We start from the raw sequence: 15,593 nt of genomic DNA on the forward strand, positions 1-15,593 counted from the left end.
GGAGGCTATCTGATTGGTGGATAATATCAACGCAAAAGTAAAGGAGTAAATACATACACTCTAAGAAGAGATTACACCCTTTGGCGTGCCCCTTCTGCCACACAACAATAATCGTCATCTGCCTTGATGCGTTTCCTTTCGTTATCGCTGCGAGCCCGGAACTTTCCGGTAACGAACGGCACGCGCGTTATCAGCATAGAACAGCTTACACCCTTTGGTGTGCCCCTTCTGATAATGCGCGTGCCGTTCGTTACCGGAAAGTTCCGGGCTCGCAGCGATAACGAAAGGAAACGCATCAAGGCAGATGACGATTATCGTTGTGTGGCAGAAGGGGCTCGCCAAAGGGTGTAATCTCTTCTTAGAGTGCAGGTATGCATGCATATGGTACCATTCAAGGCTAGGTGGCGCGCGCCGCCGCCGCCGCCCGATTCAAAGGGTTGAGCCTCAATCATCCATCCATTTATGGACTAAAAAGGGTTGTGCCTCACTCATTCATCTATCCTATTCCTAACCGGAAATTAATTATCATCATCATCAATTAGTTTCTGTTATGGCGCCAGCTTCTTTACAATTTTGCGCTCGCGTGCTTGTGTAGGCGAGATAGCGTGCTGGGTTTGCTTATCATCAAGCGCGTGACCAAACCAAACGTAAAAGTTTTACCGCAAGGTAGCCCTGCCAGCGTTTCTGCGATTTCGCCTGCCTCTGATTGCAGTGGCGTTGCGCCTGTGAAGCGCGAGGTTACGTTGTGCGCACTTCGCTGCGACGCGATTTTCAATGAACCCGAGTCGTGAAACGCAGTTGAGAAGACTGAAGTCTTTGATACAAAGCAGCGAGACACAATTAACATCTGTATTAGAGAAACTGAAATGGTCGAAGGACGAGGTCCTGAAGAAGGTATGTAGACTGTTTTATTGGATCCCGGTGACTGTTCTGATCGTGATGCTGTTTCTCGCAGTAAAATTTACAGCAGTCGAAAATTTTGGCGAACCGTGTTGGATTATTGATATGAGTGACGCAACCGTGATGTTTTTCATAGCCCCATGTGCAGCTTGATGACATGAAAACTGACCAAATGATCAATCGCCGAGTCGGCACAGTTTTTCAGTGTCCCTTGAATTTTTGTTCCAGAAGGGCTATGTCGTGTGCCCTATAGATCCAGGGCACACAATGCCCGAGGCATCATTGAGCGCACACCTTGACCTCTGTGCTTGGCTCAAGGAGGGATATAGCAGGCAAGAGAAGGTGAGTGTCACTAGACGAATGTTGTGTAAAAGGAGTGTTGTCTTTTTATATTTCCAGAGTCTAGCGTTTGCTGTTATGTGCCTTAGTGGTCTCTAAATGTGAAGGCAACAATATTATCATATTGTATTGTCTTATTGTATTAGTAGAGCACACTTTTGGAACAAAGTCTCGTTAAACTAGAAGGGAAATAAAAACCAAGGAGCAGCGGCCACATTGCTTTGAAATTTCAGCTCGATTTCCTTCTGGAATTATAAATATAAAATGTGTAATGTCTATTCATAAATAGTTCTTTTTTAATAGTCTTCTTTTTTTATTCAAACAGGTTAACCTGTGGTGTATGAAGTGTATCTGAATGAAAGTGTGCAGGCTCTCCTCATGTAAAAATTGCTACTGAACCTTGCAGAACTCATTCACATGCCAACACACAAAACTCTCAGTTTGATCAAAGTGTATATGTTGGCTTCTCTCTGATTCTCCTCTCCTGTATTCCGGGGGTTGTGAATTTGAAAGTAAATCAATTGGGCAGTCTCAGAACTTCCAGAAATTTTTTTTTGCATAGAAACAAGTAGATCAGTTTTATGAAGATATTGAATTAACAATGAGAAAAGTTGCAAGCTCAGTATGCTGCAGTAATGGGCGACTTCAATGCAAAAGTGGGGAAAAAGCAGGCTGGTGAACAAGCAATCGGCAACTACGGCGCCAATTCTAGGAACGCTAGAGGATAGATGCTGGTAGAATTCGCAGAAAGGAGTAAGCTTCGAATAATGAACACCTTTTTTAGGAAGTGTAGCAACAGAAAGTGGACCTGGAAAAGCCATAATGGTGAAACAAGAAATGAAATTGACTTCATACTTTCTGCTGATCCCTGCATAGTGCAGGATGTAGAAGTGATAGGTAGGGTAAAGTGCAGTGATCATAGGTTAGTGAGGTCTAGGATTCACCCCAATTTGAAGAGAGAAAGAGCAAAATTGGTCAAGAAGAAACAGGTCAATCTAGAGCTAATAAGGGTGAAAGCAGACAAATTCAGGCTGGTACTTGCAAACAAATATGCAGCCTTAGAACAGAGAGATGATGATGACATAGAGCTGATGAATGAAACCTTAACTAGGCTGGCTTCAGAGGCAGCAATTGAAGTGGGAGGCAAAGCACCAAGGCAACCAGTAGGTAAGCTCTCCCAAGTAACAAAGGACCTAATAAACACTGAAGAATGAAAGTGTCCAACTCAAGAGATAAGATAGAATTTGTGGAACGGTCAAAACTGATCAAGGCGAAAATAAGTGATATTCGAAACTATAATGTCAGAAAGCCAAGAAGCAGTAAAAAATGGACGCAGCCTGAAATTAGTGAGAAAGAAACTTGACATAGGACAAACCAAGATGTATGCGCTGAAAGATAAGCAGGGTAATATCATCAGCAATCTCGAAGATATGGTAAAAAAAGCGGAAGAATTCTATACTGACCTGTACAATTCCCAGAGGAGTCGGGATACCTCCATTAGAAACAGTAATGAACAGGATACAGAAACTCCTCCTATAACTAGCAATGAGGTCAGAAGGGCCTTGCAAGACATGAAACGATGAACAGCGAGAGGCGAAGGTGGAATAACAGTCGATTTAATCAAATATGGAGGAGACATAATGCTAGGAAAACTGGCGGCTCTTTATACGAAGTGTCCATCGACTGCAAGGGTTCCAGAAAACTGGAAGAATGCAAACATTATACTAATCCACAAAAAGGGAGACGTTAAAGAATTGAAAAATTATAGGCCCATTAGCTTACTCCCAGTATTATATAAAATATTTACCAAAATAATCTCCAATAGAATAAGGGCAACACTGGACTTTAGTCAACCAAGGGAACAGGCTGGCTTCGGGAAGGGATACTCTACAAAGGATCACATCCATGTCATTAATCAGGTAATAGAGAAATCCACAGAGCACAATAAGCCTCTCTATATGGCTTCTATAGATTACGAAAAGGCGTTTGATTCAGTAGAGATACCAGCAGTCATAAAGGCATTACGTAATCAAGGAGTACAGAACGCTTACGTAAATACCTTGGAAAATATCTACAGCAATTCTATAGCTACCTTAATTCTACACAAGAAAAGCAGGAAGATATCTATAAAGAAAGGGGTCAAACAGGGAGACACTATCTCTCCTATGCTATTCACTGCTTGCTTGGAAGAAGTATTCAAGCTATTAAACTGGGAAGGCTTAGGAGTAAAGATTGACGGTGAATATCTCAGCAACCTTTGGTTCGCTGATGACATTGTTCTATTCAGCAACTATGCAGACGAGTTTCAACAAATGAATGAGGACCTTAAGAGAGTGTGTAAGAGTGGGGTTGAAGATTAATATGCAAAAGGTAATGATGAATAGCTGGGCAAAAGAACAAGAGTTCAGGATCGCCGGTCAGCCTCTAGAGTGTGAAGGAGTATGTTTACCTAGGTCAATTAATTACAGGGAGTGCTAATCATGAGAAGGAAATGCATTGAAGAATAAAAATGGGTTGGATCGCATACGGCAGACATTGTCAGCTCCTGACTGGAAGCTTACCATTATAATTGAAAAGGAAAGTGTACAATCAGTGCATTTTACCAGTGCTGACAGCTGGCAGGGACTTGGAGACCGACCAAGAAGCTAGAGAGCAAGTTAAGGACCGTGCACAAAGCGATGGAACGAGGATTGCTAGGCATAACGTTAGGAGACAGAAAAGCGGTTCGGATCAGAGAGCAAACGGGTATAGACGATATTCTAATTGACATTAAGAGAAAAAAAATGGAGCTGGGCAGGTCATTTAATGTGCCAGTTAGATAACCATTGGACCATTAGGGTTACAGAATGGGTACCAAGAGAAGGGAAACGTAGCCGAGGAAGGCAGAATAGGTGGAACAATGAAATTAGGAAATTCGTGGGCGCTAGTTTGAATTGGTTGGCGCAGGACAGGGGTAATTGGAGATCGCAGGGACAGGCCTTCGTCCTGCAGTGAACATAAAACAGGCTGATGATGATGATGAAGTTAAATGTACAGAAACACCATGAAATTCATGATGTCGTGGTGATGTCATCAGCATTGCAGTTTAAACGGAGTCATAGAATTCTGACCTTAATTTTTCTCCACTAATAAGCAGCCTTTTCCTGCCAAAGATATATATATATATATATATATATATAGTGTGTGTGTAAGAATGTTTTGAACAAAGATTATACCTGTCCATACTGATTTCATACTTCATTTTAAGGTTCCTTTAAATGTCTTTACTCTAATACCAATAAAAAGCAGTTTTTTCCATAATACTGCAGAACAGCCATGAATTTGTTGTATGTTAGTGAAACTTCCCCAAGTTTTTCTTTTGACATCAGCATCCTGCCTTTATAATATGCTAACCTTTTTTCCTATTGCTAAATGCAGGAGGCTGCCCCACCAAGCTCACATTTCTTTTATGGAAGGTCCACATCAGTTGTTCCTGTGTTAATAGGTAAGGCGATGTGTGATGCGGCCTAAGCGAACTGACTTTATCAGCGTTCATCCATTCTTCATTACAGACAGGGAAACTCAAAGCAAGATAATTACAGATGCAGCATTCAGAGGAGATGTTCCAGGTAAGCTACTGCAAACAAAAAAGAGAGTGATTGTGCCTATTTAAGAAATTAACTTGATATGATTGATGCAAATTCTTTGTTTTCTAACAATAAATAGTATCAAGCTCCCAACCAACTTCTCTGTCTTCACTATTTTGTTGATATATTTATAGTTCTGCCAGAATACTACTTGAGTTGAGAAGTATGTTAACAGACTGATAGCTGCCCAGAATGCATCAATAGGTTATCATGGAAATTTTCTTTTGTACTGAACTAAGCTTGAGAGCTGCACTTAAGCAATAAATTATGCTGTTTTCAGATAAAGCCATACAAAAGCAAGGGAAACGATGCTTGGCAGTGTAGTTAGCAAAAACAGGGTGTGTGCCCATTGTGCAAATGGAAAACGTATGGTCCCAAGCTACAGTGTGATGCATTACGTTGTCCACAAAGAACGTTTTGGTTTCATTGCAAGTTATGGCTCATAACAAAAGGTAATTTTACAGTAGTTTAGCAAAATTTGGCAGATGTACAATCTATATACTTATTTTGATGTGTTTTTTGGTGCAAAGTGTTGAAACATCATCTGTGTTAAACAACCGGGGTTTTATAGATGTAATTCGCTTATATCTTATATTTGGCCCAGCGCTTGTCTACTTGGAGCATATCTGTATTGCATGCATATTTTAACAGGAAAATTGCTGTTGGGTTCAAGTAAAGCCTCCAGTAACACGGTGCAATTTATTTTAATTGAGCAGCTGTCATCGTTTTTTTGCTAATGTTGTATTTCAATCATGCTTAACCATTCATAGAAAGTCGTATTAACACTGCAGATTACTTTCAGCTCATCTTGCCTCTGCTACGGCCACCATAATGATGCTCTTTGTGGCAAGACTTGTGTATCCTCGCTTAAGGATATCCTTTTATTTTTTACTGAATGGTACCTCTTTGGAACTTGGCAGCACTACTGTAATGAATAAATGCATCATAGTTGCCTTTGCTTGACTTTTCCATGGCTCTATCTTGCATTCATTGTAAACGCAGTGCATAAAGCTTCTTGTGCAGTGTTGTGAATAAAGAAAAATAGTTGAAACACCGAAAACAGTGAACCCAGGCAAGAAATGGAGAAATCTGATAGGTGAAGATTGTGTATTTGTAATATTTTACAATTTAGCACAGGATATTTTCTGAACTTAAGGTTTGTGTGGTGCTTTGTATGGTCATATTAGAGCAAACATGTCGCCCCACCATTGCTTCCTGATGCAGATTTTGATAATTAATATAATGAAAACTGCTGGTATTCTTAGGATTCCAGCTACGCAGGTAGGCTGTGGAACTCGGTTCAATTTATGTTTCCAACGCGTGCCCTAAAGTAATTCAAAGTTGTGAATTTACTTAATAGAAAGTGATCACAAATTTCTAAGCTCAGCTAGCGTGAGTGGTATGTCACCAGAAAACATAATCCTTGTATCTCTAATACATGGTTTTTAATAATTACTTAACCTTCACTTGAACATCATCCAGTATAGAAAGCTCCATCAGTGTAAATGGGCTGTGTTTCTGTGTGTGATCCATGTGTTCACCGTACTGGTTAGTCGCAGTTTCTCTTTCCTGCTGGGCATTGTAGGGTAGTTCTTGACGAAATGACACTGCTTATATACTGCAAACAGCCGAAGTTTGCCAGAAGGTGAAGAATGGCGTGCCACTGACAATGGAGCGCTGCTTTTCGGAGCTCACTGCTGCAGAGAGGTTTGCAGTCTACGACTATGTGGTTGAGCGAGCGAAAGCCACAAACAAGGCATCTGCTGTGAAGCTCGAGGACCTCCAAGTCAACTTTGAAAAGAAGCCTGACAAAGGTAGGCTGACTAGTGGCGAATGTCGCTCTGGAATCAAGGGCTAGGACAGTAACCCATATGTTCACGTTTCACATGGCGTAAGCAAAGTTCTCTACCTTTGGAACATAGAGCATCATTCTCATCTTTCTCACCTGTTACAGAAGTTGCTTTTAGGGGTATGGTCACTGCATGGCCTGCTACCACTGAACTGGCCTAAGTGGTGGAAGAGCTAATGGTTTGTAGTACCATTAGCGAGTTCGCCATAGCATAGTTGCAGAGTGCCATCTCCGGAGTTTTAATGAGTCCGGAATCATTCCACATTTTCCAATACTCTGAATGGAAGGGTGGCACCATTCAGACAGCGAGTGTGAATGGAATGGGAGTCTGAGATTACGAAATGTAGTTCGAATGGAATGGGGACAAGACGCTATTCTACACATTCTACATTTCTGGTGATACGGAAACCTTTCTTCGTTACAACATTGAAGTGCATTTAAAGATGGCAACCTTTAGTTAGAGTTAATTCCTGAACTGTTAATTGGGAGTTAAGCTCATAACTTGTTAGATTTAGTGAGGAGTTGTCAAGAATGATTCGATTTAGCAAGAGCATGTTGATATTGCTGCTACGTGGGCACATTTATATAGTGAATAGATAAAAAAATTGGCCATGAAAAATCACTCGGCAATAGTATTTGTCTTTTTTGAAATTGTTTTTACCCTAAACGTATACACAAATGAAAAATCTTGCAATGTTTGTGCCAATACAACAATTGTAAAGGAGTGCTAAAAATTGGGTATTTTACGATAAAATCGTATGTGTTGGCAGGTATGCAAATTGTTGCACCCTGTGCAAGTCCACGGTGGTTTGGAAAGCACGCCATATTTTTTCGCACACTGTTGAGTATCCAGTAGGTGTGATAACAGGTGGTAGAAGAGTTGTGCAGGATAATTGTGCCTGTTAATATGCCAGTAAATGTGAACCTAAAAAGAGGCAGCAGGCTTCAGTGACTCTGTTGGCTCGGAACTCATGTACTGCCACAGCAGCATTCTTCTTGAAGATCACCATCTTAATCTTGCTTGTCTGATTTTTCCTCAAATAATTCTGCTCACTCACTACAGGACACACGATATAGGATTAATTTGTGCTTTGCTTTACTCTAATAATCAATAAGCAGAGGTGGACAAATATCAATTCTTTTAAGCACCCGCTGTGGTTGCTTAGTGGCTATGGTGTTGGGCTTCTAAGCACGAGGTTGCGGGATCGAATCCCGGCCACGGCGGCCGTATTTCGATAGGACTGAAATGCGAAAACACCTGTGTATTTAGATTTATGTGCACGTTAAAGAACCCCAGGTGGTCCAAATTTCCGGAGTCCCCTGCCACGGCGTGCCCCATAATCATAAAGTAGTTTTGGCATGCAAAACCCTATAATTTTTTAAGAATTCTGTTAAGTACGAATTGAATGCTAATAAGAAGTATAGAATATTGAATAGTCAAACGTAGATGCATATATTTACAGCAGGAATATTTATTGCAATGTAGTTAGGCACCACGCCTGTACTGACCAGTGAAAGAAGGACAGCTAACTATATCGGGTGCAAAGAAGCAGTTTTTAACACTAGATCACTAATATGTGAATAAAGAACTGCACGAATATCCTCTCAACTACTTCTAGAGCCTGGTTGCAAACAAAATTGACTAACTATTGGCTGCTTTATGTCTAGCTTTCCAAGAACCCGAAATATGGGGTTGCTGAAAGAAAGATCAGACGGAGGGGCAAAAAAGAAAGAGAGAAGCTGTTCAAGGAATTGTGTGCCATGGACATATGTAAAAGGGCCTGTTGCAAAGGAAACATTACTCGTAGTGTAAAAATCTACATGACTTGACAGCCAACAACACTAAATGACGGAATACAAGTAAAGGTCGCACGTCATGTAGGCTTCAGTTGCAAGACCTAAAACAAAGCTTGCATTGCCCATTTTGTTTCTGCATTGCTTTGAAAGCTTTTGTCATTGTTTCGCTTCTGCTAAATTGTGACTCTTTGCCTAGCATACAGAGAGCAGTAACCATACTTTATCATTTGGTTGTTTCAAAGTATTTGCTTATACTTTAATGTCTCAAAATACAGAAAATTTACCTCTTTGGATACGAATGTGAATATTGTGAAATATTCTTGAGGCAAAGCGCAAAAAAAGCATTACGACAACAGAAAGGAACTAAGGCACAGCGCTACTAACAGTTGTTAGTAGCGCTGTATCTTCGATCTCTTCTGTTGTGCTTTTTTTCGCTTTGCCTCAAGTTATGCAGTACCAACTAGCCCACTAGTCTGTTCTCGTGAAATATTCTATTTATATTTGAAACTTTGGAGTATTTTTCAACCTCTATTAATTAGATCGTTTACATTCAACAACACCCTGAAGGGATAGTAGACCTCAAAGAATGTCTATTATTGTTTGAAAGAATCATATGTAGCATTATGTGTTACATTGTTAAGACCTTTTTCTTTTGTCACTAGACATGCAAGTGCAAGTATAACCAATTATAGAGAAGGCACTTCATTTATTGGAATTATAGGAATAGAATGAACCAGCTCAGCAACTCCAGGAGTGTAAATAGCCCAACTCTCACCATTCTGAGGGGTTAAAGGGAGTAGAATTATGGGGATTGCCATTCTTCGAAATGGAGTAGGAATGGAATAAACGGCTCCACTCCGCAACTCTGGACCACAGCCTCTGATTCAGTTCATACTAGTATTACCCGCTCTAATGGCTCAATTACTGTGGTGTTCTGTAGCAAAGTGACATGTCGTATGATTGAAACATGACCTGAGAAGCCACATTCAAATGGGGGAAAAGTGCAAAAATGCTTATGCATTGAGATTTAGATATATGTTATTGATCCACTGCATTCACTTGTTTGACCCAAAGATTTTGCGCTTCATATTGTTGCAGAGTTTCATATGCAGTGTACAGGGAGCAATGTTTCTGGATTTCATGAGGTTTCAAATTTGTTAATGCTTCTGGCTTTCCATTTCCAGACTTGCTATACTTGGGAAAATACTGGACAGACTGTTATGAAGTTTGACTGTACTATGCATTGTCTCCATGTTTGAGCAAAACTAGGTGCACATTTCACTGTGATGTATATGCTCATTTCACGTTGTTTTTTTCCTTTCTATATTTGTAGTAAACATTTTGCAACTGTGTGATGGTGCTGTTAATGAGAGAGGAAGGGGGACACAGTTTGAGAACACTCATACTGTTTTATCGTATACAAGATATGCTGCAATTTTCAGATGAACAACACCCGCCCAGTGAGTTGGAGTTGAAAAGACAGATGCGAGACTACAAGCGTCGAAGGCAGTCTTATCGGGCTAAGAACGTCCACATTACACAGAAGACATACACAGAGGTAACACATTTTAGTTTTAGTGCCTTCCTAGTGCCTTGGAAATCTGTCTGCATGATAAAGAAAGCTGGCGATTCACGACATAATCTACAATTCTTTTTTTGCTCACCCGATTGGAATAACTGCAGATTTGCTGGTATGGTCCCTAATGATATTGCTTCAGTGTAATAAAATGTTGGTTGTTAATGATGAAGTTAATGGTAAGATGATGTTAATGATGAAGTAATGATGAATTTCTATTGAATAATACAGCAAACAGCTGTTTGGGCATGTCTTGGTCTAAAAAGCAATGGTTTCAGATGCTGTAACCATACCTGCCAAGTCTCCTGAATTATCTGTGCAATGAGCAGAGTTTGATGACATGGTGCAGTTGTACAGATGGGAATGGCATTTCCCATAAACCATAGATTCCCATTTATCACCCTCAAATGCTGGCATTAGTCTAGCCATATACAACAAAGGCTCGTCAGTGTAGCTGAAGTGAATTGACACATTACCATGGCGCGATAATTTTACTGTAGCTTCTCCATTTAACAACTGTGCTAAGAGAATTTTAGTACGCCAAGCTACTGCCAAGGAATGCCTGCCTGCCAAGGATTGCATTGAGGAAATCTGAGTCCATACTTATTACCACACTTTTCCGAAGCATCTCTCTGTAAAAGGGAGCACTGGTGTCGATATGACCATCATGATGTCCTATCTTTTCTTACCTGCTTTGTTATTTGTGGCAGTTACAATTTCACTAATGCACAGAAAGCATTCACTTGTAGTGAGTATTTCTCTCAATCACCTTTTTTTTTATTTCTTTTGCTTGCTTCACAAGTCTTCACAAAATCGGCAGACATTTGACTCAACATTAGCCAAGCAATGTGTTAGCGAGTTTATAGCTTGAATTAGCTAATATGTATAGCACTTTTTTGTAAGGGTCAAGAGTTTCCTGTCGCATGAATTTCATGTTCCCATGGTAAATTTGACATCCTGGTTTTCCAGATCCTCAGAGAGGTCATACAAAACCAAACAGAGTACCTCAAGCAACTTCAAACAGGAAATGACGAGGGAGCAGGGTGTTCACCAAGGTAATAGCTGTTATGCCTTACTCTTATCATTTTTCTTGAGTACACTTTTAGATAGGCAAGTTTTCTTACTGTCATTATTGTTTGCCATTTGCTTTTGGTAGTGATGGCTACCCCTGATCGTAATGCCACATACCAAATTCCTTTACAGAGCTTTCTTGCTGTGAAACACACTGTATGATCTTATATTGAATTGAGTCTGATTGCAGCATGGAGATCTAGATTATTTACGAGTTTTAGTTGTCTTGCAAGTTGAACTTACGAGGCAGGGCAACTTATGAGAAGACCTAAATAATATAGACCTGTACTGAACTTACCAGAAAAGGCAAGAAAGTAGTAAGCAGGGGACCGCTTCCACCTACCACAAACTAAATTTAACTTGTCATTCATTGAGTTGCATGAAAATTTCTTCTTGTGGCTTTTTTGTGTTTTGGACTTGGTGTTCACCTTTTATACCAGAATACATTAATTTTACTTGCAGTATTTTTGCATGGCCAAATTTCAGCTGGCCAGACTATTACATAAATTTTGGGGAATGGCAGCAGCGAGTCACAATTAACGAAGCTTGTAATTTACATCTGGCACTTGGGTCCAGTTGTGAATAATAACGGCCTATTTTTGCTCACTGAAACCCCTTTTTCAGTTACTACACAGCTTTGTGTATTGAAGTAACCGCGCAAAGTATTAACAATCATCCGTTAGCATCCGTGACCCTTTGTCCACCTCCTCTTGGCTTCTCACTTTGTGAGTACTTACAAAAATTGGTGACTGATGATTACCTGAATGTTGCGGCCACAATCTTTCGAGGCCACCTGACAGGTGCTGCGAAGTGGCTTTCCAATGGTGACAGATGGCAGTCAGTACTGCATTAGTGGTGTGCCGTGAGTGTAACAGCCAGGAAAGCATAGCAGGAATGTATCAAAGTGGTTCTACTCTGTATACAAATCCCCCTGTAATAAAGCTGGCATCATCATTGCTTTGTGGAGCGAAGGATAGCTACCTCAGAATTTCATTTGGCGACTGCAAGTAGATAGCTCCAAATTTCATCAGAATGTGAATTTTTGTTATGTTCATGTTCAGACTGGAAGGAAAGGATGACATCGAAAGACAGCCACTGCCTCGTGCATCAGAGTGGAGGGATAAGAGGGAGTCATCTGTGGCGTCATCAATGTCATCGAAATGGAGGCGCAGTCGTAGCCCTGACACTAATGGTCGCAGCATCGACAGAAAGCCTTCCGATGAAGCCCACAGCAGACACAGGTTAGTGTGTGTGTGTGTGTGTGTGTGTGTGTGTGTGTGTGTAGCGTATGTGAGAGTTTGTTACGGAGCAGTTTACAAAGAGAATGTTGATGCAACCGCTGAGCTCCTTTAAACTGTATAACACATTTTCTGATCATGCAAACGCAATGTACATAAGTATTTCAGGCACACTGAATGGTGTCATAATCATTTGGTGTAGTGCAGAAGTCTTGTCTGCAGTGTTGACTTGAGCTCTCATTCGAGAAGCCCTTTCTGTCAAATGCTCTATGCTATCTCACTTTGCATGTTGATCTTTTTGTAATGTTATCAAGGCTATGAATATGCCTTTACAATGATGGCAGCCATGTTGCAGTGGTCCAATTCTTCCTTTTGTAGGTCACACTGAAAATTGCAAGTCATTCCTGTGGATTTTAGGGTGGTTGTGTGTTCTTCATGAGCATGCTGGACTTCTCTGCCATTTGCATAACTCTTTATTTGCAGTGATGCATGTGCACTTTGTGTGGAAGCGATATGTTTAAATTTAGATTAGTAAATCAGTTCTGTGGAATCCTGCAAGGTGGAGGAAGGCTCATGAAAGGAAATATTGTCATCCACCCGTATATAGCATGAAGCTACAAAGGAAACCCACATGGGTTTCTCAGAAACAAAGCTTCATAGTTGAGGAAAAATTTGTTCTGGTCTGAGATTCGAACCCAGGACCAGCACCTTTCTGGGGCGATTGCTCTACCACTTGAGCCAACCAGGAGGCTAGCAGATCGCAGCGCGAGGGTGAATTTATCGACGACTCGAAGCCCAAGGACACTAAATATGGCAAATCAGTTCTGCAGAATCCCGCAAGGTGGAAGAAGGTTCATGAAAGAAAAAATAATCGGAACTGAACTGCCATATTTAGTGTCGTTGTGCTTCAAGTTATTGATTATTTCGCCTTCGCATGGTGATCTGCTAGCCTCCTGGTTAGCTCAGATGGTAGAACTGCCCCAGAAAGGCATTGTTCCCAGGCTCGAATTCCAGACCAGGCTGAATTTTTCCTCAACTACAACACTTTGTTTCCGAGAAACCCGTCAGGGTTTCCTTTGTAGCTTCGTGTTGCATAAGGGTGGATGGCAATTTTTCCTTTCTTGAATTTAGATTGTATACTTAGGTTGTAAAGGTTACTTAAGCTAGCTTGCAGTTGCAGTCGTTACCTAGTGTGCCGTTTTTCTTTCTTTGCTGTACTATGTGCACTAGGGCTGCAAGTTAGTTCAGGTATGTTATTAGTATAACATGGGAGGGGCAAATGTCTGTAGGAACACTGCAAGACTAACTGCCTGAGACATGTACAATAGAACAGCTGCTGTGCACCACCACCGCCCATATAGGAAATTAGCTTGAAATAAGCATAGCAAATCAGCTAGTCAATAAAGGACCCTGAAACTGTGATAATCTGAAAATCCGTTTTTGCAACAAGTCCTGAATATCTTGCTCCATCTCGTCTATTTCGATTATTTGTGTTAATTTGTTTATCCGGAGCATGAGTCTACGTACAAAAGCAGGCTTTAGTTCTGTAAGATGACTCAGGTCAAGACACCACAGCACAGACTGAAACAAATGGGGTCAATGTTGTTTTGAATTGAAGGCTCTAACATCAATGTGTCTGTTATTGCAGGTCAACAGAACGTCATGAGCACAAAAAGCATCATCGGTCTCATCACCACAAGAGTAGACACAAGCACAAGCATAAATCGAAAGACACTGAAACCTTGGAGTAGGGCCATTTTCCCCCCATTTCTTGAATAAATTTGTACTGCTTTGCACATAATCATTTCCTATTCAAAGGAAGACTAAAGAGAAATATTAATTATGCTGTGTCAGTAAACACGCCTGCATAGTCAAAACAGCCACCTTTACCGTAGGAGGAGGCTTGGTAAGCCAGAAAAAATGCCAACCAATTTATACAGATCCCCTGCACTGTGAAAATCAAAGCATTAGTAACAAGCACAAGAGGGTGCGCTACCTACCAGCGGTCAGAACACAAGGGAATCCCAGCACCAATCGAGCTACATTTCTCTATGCCTTGGCCACTTGGTCATGACCCGCATTTATATTCAGGAAAGTGAATACATATATTGGCTACTCCAACTAAATTCTTTCAAGAATAAAAAAAAAAAAATGTACCTCAAATCCAATGCACATCTTGACGTGAAATGTGCAGTTCGGCCAGCATGGGGGGTCGCTTGCTAAAACCACATGTAATGAGAATGTAATCCGATTATCGCTTGTATCTTGGCGACCGTACTCCCACGTGGCTTACCATGGTATCGTTGTTTTAGAGGAGATAAGCCATTGCTTGGATCATGCATGAGTCGTGTGCACAGATGGCACTGTTGTTGCGCCACGCCATAATGCAATCGGAGCTAGATTGCATCGAGGAAGCTTTAGCTCGAGCCCAACTACGATGCCACCTTTTCAAATTCATGGAAAATGCAGAAATGCTTTTCTGAGATAAACCCTGGACTGGTTTTTATAAAGTTAGTTGCTTTTGAGAAATTTAAATTCTAGTGACTGTAGGAGGCTAAACTTTGATTTAAGGCCTCAATTTTTTTTACAAAAGAGAACAACAGTTTGTAATATCGGAAATAGTATATATAAAACGCTGTTTACAAATTTGTAGCTATGCAACAGAAACAGATGTAGGGTTCTGTAGGCTGCATCCATCGGAGCGTCTAAAGCGGGCAAATATAGTATATTTACAGCTTATTATGTATTTGCAACAATGTTTATACAGTAAAACCTCGTTAATTCGGCTAATTCGGACACGCCGTCTGGTCCCGTCAAACACGTACATAACCCTATGGCACGAAACCCGTTAATTCGAACATATTTGGTCGTACTTCGGTTAATTCGGTCAGTTGGCGGAGCTCAGAGGCACGTGAGGCATATAGGATCGGGTGGCACTAGAGGGTGTTCAAATCGCACCGCCAGCGATGGCGTCTCCGATTGGCATAGAGTTACTATACTAACTCTATGCCGATTAGCGTGCGCCGATCTCAAAGGCCATACTTGCATGTGCTAGGAGTGCCGAAAGGCCGGAAATACGTTAGGGCCGCCATATTTGTTTTATTGCTACATAATAGACAAACCTTGGTCTCAAAAAACATGGCTGCAATGACGTACTTCTGGCTTTGCAGTCGCTTTTGTATCTATACATACATGTT

The 15,593-nt window shown here is 40.9% G+C and overlaps 1 protein-coding gene across 2 annotated transcripts; it reads left to right on the forward strand.

Annotated features, from left to right (window-relative positions):
- Positions 1-536: 536 nt before the first annotated feature.
- On the forward strand, positions 537-14,197 carry LOC126521298 (U11/U12 small nuclear ribonucleoprotein 48 kDa protein-like). Of its 2 annotated transcripts, none has more exons than XM_050169957.3 (9): positions 537-894; positions 1,129-1,242; positions 4,657-4,723; positions 4,791-4,847; positions 6,494-6,679; positions 9,954-10,069; positions 11,057-11,142; positions 12,220-12,399; positions 14,045-14,197. In XM_050169957.3, exons 1-9 carry the CDS (start codon positions 775-777, stop codon positions 14,145-14,147), a joined length of 1,029 nt encoding a protein of 342 aa, XP_050025914.1. In that variant the 5' UTR covers positions 537-774; the 3' UTR covers positions 14,148-14,197. The 2 variants fall into 2 exon arrangements, with proteins under 2 accessions (XP_050025914.1, XP_050025915.1); XM_050169958.3 differs by having other exon boundaries at positions 1,132-1,242.
- Positions 14,198-15,593: the final 1,396 nt, after the last annotated feature.

This window comes from Dermacentor andersoni, chromosome 6 (assembly GCF_023375885.2).
Source record: "Dermacentor andersoni chromosome 6, qqDerAnde1_hic_scaffold, whole genome shotgun sequence".
NCBI lineage: Eukaryota > Metazoa > Arthropoda > Arachnida > Ixodida > Ixodidae > Dermacentor > Dermacentor andersoni.